This window comes from Malaya genurostris, chromosome 2 (assembly GCF_030247185.1).
Source record: "Malaya genurostris strain Urasoe2022 chromosome 2, Malgen_1.1, whole genome shotgun sequence".
Lineage (NCBI taxonomy): Eukaryota > Metazoa > Arthropoda > Insecta > Diptera > Culicidae > Malaya > Malaya genurostris.
The window spans coordinates 12,193,391-12,201,429 of record NC_080571.1 but is presented as its reverse complement, the minus strand read 5'-3'; the positions used below and the strand labels follow the sequence as shown (position 1 = coordinate 12,201,429).

General features: G+C 38.9%; 1 protein-coding gene across 1 annotated transcript; it reads right to left on the bottom strand.

Annotated features, from left to right (window-relative positions):
- Window positions 1-3,597: 3,597 nt before the first annotated feature.
- Window positions 3,598-5,168, bottom strand: LOC131430012 (uncharacterized). The gene is made up of 2 exons (XM_058594617.1): window positions 3,907-5,168; window positions 3,598-3,818 (listed from the first exon to the last, which is right to left on the bottom strand). Exons 1-2 carry the CDS (start codon window positions 4,814-4,816, stop codon window positions 3,814-3,816), a joined length of 915 nt encoding a protein of 304 aa, XP_058450600.1. The 5' UTR covers window positions 4,817-5,168; the 3' UTR covers window positions 3,598-3,813.
- Window positions 5,169-8,039: the final 2,871 nt, after the last annotated feature.

The window sequence follows — 8,039 nt, the reverse complement described above, 5'->3', positions numbered from 1 at the left end:
ACAAAACAATCTTCATGATAATGATTCTAACAATTTAGAGCAAAAAATGTACAAGTCATAGCTTTCATTTTTGATTTATATGTTAAAAATAATGTTGTGTAATATTTGTCAATATTTACATTTACACTGTATATTTTCAGGTTGTTTTTTATGGTGCAAAAACGTCAGCTTAGCATAAATTGTAGCTGGGTTGACTAGCAATCGAATAATGTATAAAAACATATAGGTCATTGTAAGAAGTGTCGGAATAACAAAAATGAAACACGAGGTTTAACGACGAGAAAATATATTTGTTCTTACTCCGTCTACTACTAGTGTGCTAATGAATAAATCTATAGAAGGAAATGGTAAGCTGGTTCAACACTAGTGTTGCCAGTTATTCAATATTGTTACACGCTTTCTTCTTTTTTTTATGAATGAAACAATCAAACAATATTCTTTTAACCTAATGTTAGTAAGGGGGGGGCCGATTACCCGCGGTGACTCGGGGTTAGTAGGGTACAATGGTTCAGTGAAAACAGGATGAGGATAAGGATACTACCTAGTCTTTAAATCTATGAGGTGGTCGAACAGTTCGACCGCTTCGAGTTTTATACAAATTTTCAGTGGTATTACGCGCCGGTAGACCTGAATTTGTTGAGTCTGAGGTATTAGAGACATCTAGTTCAGAATGACTTCCCCATCCACCGTGTTCAGTGTCATAATTTGACGATGAACCGGAGTATTCGTGCTCGAACAAAACGGGTTCTTGTATAGGGATTTTACCCGCAGGGGGGCTCGTTACACTAGGTTGGAAAACATCAGCTTTTGGAGCTACTTGCAGTGGGGGGATTGATTTTGGGTTTGCACAGCTCATTTGCTCTTCGTACATCATATCACTCGGATTAAAACTTTCATTCATCGAACGAGTGATAAAACGTCGGTTTCGGTGGAAATGATTACCGAAACTATCCTTTACCATATACCTTCCATTCACACATCTAACGATTTCCCCATAATGCCATTCCTTATCATTCTTCTTGAACAAAACCTTATCACCTTTAAGCAACACTGGTAAGCCTTTTGCCGACCGATCATAATAATATTTCTGATTACATCGCTTTCGTATTATCTTAGCTCTAACTTCATTACTGTTTAAGTTAGCAGGAACAAGCAGTTCACTTGAAATCGGAAGACGAGTTTTGAGTTGACGACCGAAGAACAACTGTGCTGGCGTGAGACCCATACTCAAAACGGGAGTAGAGTTATACTCTAGCAGACGATACGGAAACAGTTCAACCTCTCGGAGCTCATGACATCGTTTGAGGATATTTTTGACAATCGATACACCTTTCTCGGACAAACCGTTGCTCTGAGGATAACGAGGACTTGAAAATATGAACTGAATGTTGCACTTATTCGCATAGGAATCAAATGCGGCGGAGTTGAAAGGGACGTTATCACAGCGAACCTGGGTGGGGTATCCATATAAGCAGAAGAGGCGATCTAGAATTTCTATAACATGTGAGGCATTTTTCGCTCGTAGTCTCTCTGAAAATACGAAGCCGGAGTACGCGTCTATAACGGCAACATAATCAATTCCAGCATACTCATATAAATCAATGCCTATACGGTGGAAGGGATATTCCGGTACGGGAGATTGTACCAATGGTTCCTTCTGCAAATTCCGAGTAAATTTCTCACACACTGAACAATTTTTAACCAGCTCAGTTAGGTCATTGGTCATCCCTGGCCAGAAAAATTGCGATCTAGCTCGGGCCAGAGTTTTTTCGATACCTAAATGTGGTGCATGAACCCAGTTAGATATACATTTTTGCATGCCCGTAGGGACTACCAATCGATGCTCCTTGAATAACAGTCCATCTTCATAATGCAACAAATCACGATGCTTATAAAAGAGTTGACTTAAATCATCAAGCTTGTGATAAGCGGGCCATCCATTTACAACGTAATTGACAACACGGTTATAACGATCATCACTGTTAAGTTTTTCAAGGTAATATTTGTAATTATCGGATGACAAACAAACCTGTTGAGAAACCGTGTGAATCATGCCACTCAACTCTTCACTAAAATCAGTATCGTCCGGAAGTGGTGCTCTGGACAGACAATCAGCAACAAGTAAATGTTTTCCTGGGGTGTAAACAATCTCCATATCCGGATATTTCAACAGATGCATGAACATACGCTGAAGTCGAGGTGTAACTTCATCTATGTCCTTTTTTATCAAGGCCTCCAAAGGTTTATGATCTGATTGGACAATGAAACTTCGACCGTAGAGATAATGATGGAACCTTTCACATGCAAATACAATGGCTAATAATTCTTTCTCAATTTGTGCCCACTTCTGTTCACTTTTTGACAGTGTTCGTGAGGCAAACGCGATTGGTTTACCATCTTGCATGATAACGCTACCCATACCATCTTTTGAACTATCCGTTTGCACAACGACTTGTTTTTCCGGGTCAAAAATCGTCAAAATCGGGGTTTTAGTAATTGAAGTGAGTAACTCATCTAGTTCACGATCATGAGCAACAGTCCAATTCCACTCAACGTCATTTCTCGTTAAATTACGAAGGTTGGCAGTACGTTTAGACAAATTAGGAATAAATTTCCCGAGATACTTCAAAAGGCCAAGAATTCTTAAAACGTCTGATTTATTGCAAGGCCTAGGCATGTCAACAATTGCTTGTATATACGACGAATCTGGGGAGACTGTATCCTTGGATGTAAGATGCCCCATGAACTTCACTTTATCAGTGCGATACTGAATTTTTGAGGGATTAAATCTGATGTTATTATCACGAGCACGTTGAAGAACTTTTGTTAAAATCTCATCATGTTCTTTGAAATTTTTTCCGCAAATTAGCATATCATCGAAATAAACCTCAACCCCGTCGATATCGCCAAATAACTGAACCATGCGCTTCTGAAACATCTCGGGTGCACTGCTGATGCCAAAAGGAACCCGTTTCCACTTGAAGCGACCAAACGGAGTCATAAACGTGGTCAAATCCGAGCTTTGATTATCAAGCTCCATTTGCCAAAACCCATTACGCAAGTCCAAGACCGTGAATACTTGTTTACCATACAGACGACTCAGTATGTCTTCGGCCTTTGGAATTAAAAAGTGTTCTCTCTTTATGCAGGCATTCAATGGTTTAGGGTCAAGACAAATTCTAAGAGAACCGTTTGGTTTTTCAACAATTTGCATGTTATTTACCCAGTCTGTCGGATAATCTACAGGACAAATTACTTCCTGTTCAACCATACACGTTAATTCATATTTTAAGCGATCGTGAAGACTTATAGGAATACGCTTTTTGTAGTGAAGTCTGGGTACCGAATTTTCTTTGAGAATGATAGAACATGTTCCAGGGAATTTACCTAAACCCTCAAAGACCACTCGATTCTGCTCTAAAAACTCATATTTTTCAACAGGGAGTTCAGTACCACACTTAACAGCATTTAAACGTTTGATCAAACCAAAAGCTACACAGGTTTCGAGTCCCAAAATTGGCTCAAATGAATCATCAACGACGACGAACATTGCGTAATGAGTAACCTTTTTCTCTGGATCGAAACAGGGAAGAGAGATACGACCATGAATGTTAACTTTATTTGAACTGTAATCAACAATGTTTGGCATGGAGGAATCATTCAGCAAGGGGACCTTCAATAATCTTACGCTCTTCATTGGAATACAGTTTACTTCTGCCCCTGTGTCCAGTTTGAAATCCACTGGGGTATCTTCAATCAAATAGCGTTTGATCCACCTGACGCGTGATACCCTGTCAATGCCGCAATTCGAATTTATTCTATAATGTAAATCGGATGTTCTAGTTAATTTTATCTTCGATTCATTTTGATTCCAATCCCGTTGGAAACTATGTGCTTTGCAATTACCTGTTTCACGCCAGTTGATATTGTACACAGCCTCTCTGGTTTGCTTAGGCTTGTCCTCCATTGTACGACCGTTCCGATTTGTTTTATCATCCCTTTTTAATAACTTGCAAAACTTTCTGAAGTGGCCACGACGTCCACAAGCGTCGCAGTTGACGTTTCTCGCCGGGCAGTATTGACGATGTTTTGCATTGTAGTTCTGTCCACAGTTGTAACACTGCGCCCTCTTCACAATCGCTATCTCTTCTTTTGGTCCGTTGACAGGTTCCTCCACAACGACGTGCATCTCATGGTGTACTTTGTTGTCCAGTAGTTGCTTGTTCTCAGTCGCCGCTTCAAATATTTTGCAAGTTTCCACTACACTCTGCAATGGTTCATCCTTCCCGTCGAGCAGCTTTAGTTGAAGCTTCTTGTCTTGGACACCAATTATGATACGATCCCGAAGCATCCGATCCGAATATGAAGCATGACAAGCAGAACATTCAAATTCACAATACGCCAGCTGGGTACGAAGGGCAGTTTCAAAATCTGCGAACGATTGTTTGTCTTTCTGAACGATCATGTTGAATTTAAATGCTTCCATGGCGACATTCTTTCGAGGTAGGCAATAACCATCGAATGCAGTGACTACATCCGCTAACGTACGTTGCACATTTTGCTCACCAGCATCATCATCAGCGTTCACCGGCTCCACACCGAACATACTGTTGACATCCCCAGTGTTGGGAAAAAGTGTGTTGTATATTTCCACTCCGCGCTCTCCTACGAGCCACAAAAACGTTGCAATTTTGTTGCATTCCACATCTGCATTCTTGTTGCTGGCGATCATGTAAATATAGAACTGTTGTTTCCATTTCGGCCACTCTCTAGCCAAATTTGCACAGTCCAAGGGCTGCGGCAACCTTTGATCCATTTTCTTGATAGCAGCACACACAATGTTTTCGTTTATACCGTTTCGTTTGTTCACTCCTGTCGTTGAGCTAACACACAGAAATTAGCGCAGGCAGCTATTGTGTACTGCATAACACGATGATGCTTCACCAATACAACGAAATTGCTCTCGATTCATTGTTCAGGAAAATATGGACTATTCAGCAAGCTTTAAATTTCACTTTTCTGCTTCTAGAAGTACTTTACGTCTAGATCAGGATTTTCCACGAAATCTAGCATTTGTATCCCACTTCTGACACCATGTAAGAAGTGTCGGAATAACAAAAATGAAACACGAGGTTTAACGACGAGAAAATATATTTGTTCTTACTCCGTCTACTACTAGTGTGCTAATGAATAAATCTATAGAAGGAAATGGTAAGCTGGTTCAACACTAGTGTTGCCAGTTATTCAATATTGTTACAGTCATCGCTTTGAATTCAGAGATATTTACGACCATTGTAAAATATCCCATCTTTTTGTGGTCTTCTGTTTACAGTTTTCTCTATAACTTTAGGTAGACAACTCTATTTTACGGATGTTTTAGTGCTTTTTATTTCTGAAACTAGTACCATTCCAATGGTGAACAAATTTCGAATATAGGTTGACTAACAACAAAGTTATGACGCGAGAAAGTTGAAGTTCTCAAAATTCTGTTCACAATGCTGGTGCCGCATAAATGCAGATAGGGCATATTTTGTGCGAGAAAAAAAACTTGGAACGGGAAAAATCACATTTTCATTGATTTTTGCTAACCGATTGTCAATAATGACATACTTAAAATAATCTGCGAACTGTACAAAATTCGAGGATGTAAAATTTATTGAGATTCGTTGAAAAACAGCTGAGCTATGACAGCTCAAAGTTACCGTTCCAACTTTTTTTGAGGCTTGGTGCTTCGCGTAACTTTTTGAGGCTTGGTATTTGGAGTGTTAATCTGTCTATTTTGTCATACATTTTTTCAAATATCAGTACCGCCGTGAACAATTTTTTCATTCACTTCGTTCTGTTGAAAAGTAACGCGGTTGATATTTTTATTCGAAACAAGAAAAATTAACGACTGAAAAGAATGTTTGAAATATTATTTGGAGGTATGTTCTTATTTGAACGTAGGATTACATCCACATTTACTACATTGATTCCGGCGAACGATCTCAACTATGTTAAAGCCGGGTATAAATAAACAATACAAATTAATTACAACACTGATTTGAAATTATTTTGTAACATTTTGTAAACCTAACACATGGGTTGGAAAGTCCCAGGTCTAACAAAGAGAACACGATTGTTTTAATTCAAAATTAACTTTATTCATCAACGTTATCTCCATCAAGAACAATTCTCGTGAATACGGTGAATGTGGGTGCAATTCGAAGCTAAATTCATATAGTTTGCCATTGTTTTGATTGACTTGGGACACGGTGCGTTGTCTTGATTAAACCAACTTTTTTTTCTTTACCATATGCTCCAATAACGCCTTATAATATTTACTGTTAACGGTATTTACTTTTTCAAGATAGTCGAAAATATGACGTACATCCCAAAATACCGAGGCCGTTTCAGATTGTTGTACTTTCGGGCGCTTTGGACGATTTTCACCAGTTGCTGTCCACTCAGGTGATGTCAGGTCGTTTTGATTCCGGAGTGAAATGATGAATCCATGTTTAATCCATTGTCACATATCGACGGAAAACTTCGGTTTGGTACGTAAAAATGGCCAAGCAAACGTGGCACCCACTTTGAACAGAGCTTTCTCACAGTCAAATTCTCATGCAATATGAAGCCAACACGTTCTTTTGATATTTTTACGATGTCAAGTAACTAATCCAAATTCACTCTTCGCATTATGTTTTCTGGTGTTACCTCTCATTTGTAGTTTCACTCTTAGCACAATAACAGCTGTCTTTTAAAGGTTAGTAATAACTGGAGAAAGGTGACTGCAATAAAACTAGCGCCATCCAAGTGTTAGGCCCGGGACTTTTCAGCCCATGTGTTAAAGTGTAGCGAAATTATTCCAGATTTCATTTCCGAATAACTTGTTCCCGGTTCGATTTTTTTCTGTAATTGTTTTACTAACCAAAAGGGAAATATTGTACGATTGTTTCCAGTATGTGAATGGAGATTGTGTGAACATTGTTTGAATACTCAAAAAGGGTCTGAGCATAAAACACTATACCAACTTTAGGTTGAAGCCGGGGTTGAATTAACGCTATAAATAAATAACAAAACACCAAAATCTACTAAATCTAGCATCATTTGATGTTTAACTGCGAAAAGTGTAGCTTCGGAACAAAACGACCCAAGTAGTATCGTTAACTGAATGGACAAATTTCCGGTTTTACAACAAAAGCAATCTAGTGGATGGTAATAGAAGGACGCTTTGAAATTTCTTTTTAAATTCTACGTATGGATTTGACTTTTTTCTTCACCCCTCACAATTCCCTTCCATGTTCGTTTTATCGTTCCTTTCCCATTAGGAAAATGATTGGAAGCCACGACAAGGCACAATTAATCTCCAAATAACTAGGGGAACGCATCACTTGAGCCAAATAGTTCTGATTCCTGATTCCTGAGAGTCGAAGTAACCGCTTTCTTGTTTCCACCGACATCGAACTTCAATATTTTCAATTCTGATTTTTCAGTAACCCAAAATTGTACTCTAACCGAAAGACCCGTTAATAGTGCTGGGTTTTTTTGAATGAAAATATATACTGTTTGTTAAAAATTGGTTCACGATATTTGGAATCTACGCATCAATCTTTCCACTCACGAATACCCTGCCGAAAAAACAGTTCATCTTTTGAATCGATCTAGTCGTGGAGCCATTTTCCACATCTTCATTACTAGTAAACTATCCTATCCAGCAAATGCATGAGACATCGATTAAACTACATGGTAGTCGGACGGGCCAAGTCTGGAGAGTATGACGAGTGGGGTTAAAGGTTCCCATGTAAGTTCAGAACTGATAATTTGACCGGTTTCGCAGTGTGCGTGGGAGCGTTGTCGTGCTATTATATAACTTTCTCATGCTTTGTGAAGTATTCATGATCTTACCAAATGTACAAGATCGTTTTCTTTCCAAAGCGATTAGATTTGGTAGATAAGTCTATGGATGACCAGGGTCGAGCCGTGATTTTCTGCGCTTGAGATATTTAATATAAATTCCTCATCTTTTGCTACGATCCGTAGCAGAAAAACTCTTTGAT

Coding starts and splice junctions, on each gene's coding strand:
- LOC131430012 (XM_058594617.1), bottom strand. CDS start 4,816: ATGGATCAAAGGTTGCCGCAGCCCTTGGACTGTGCAAATTTGGCTAGA.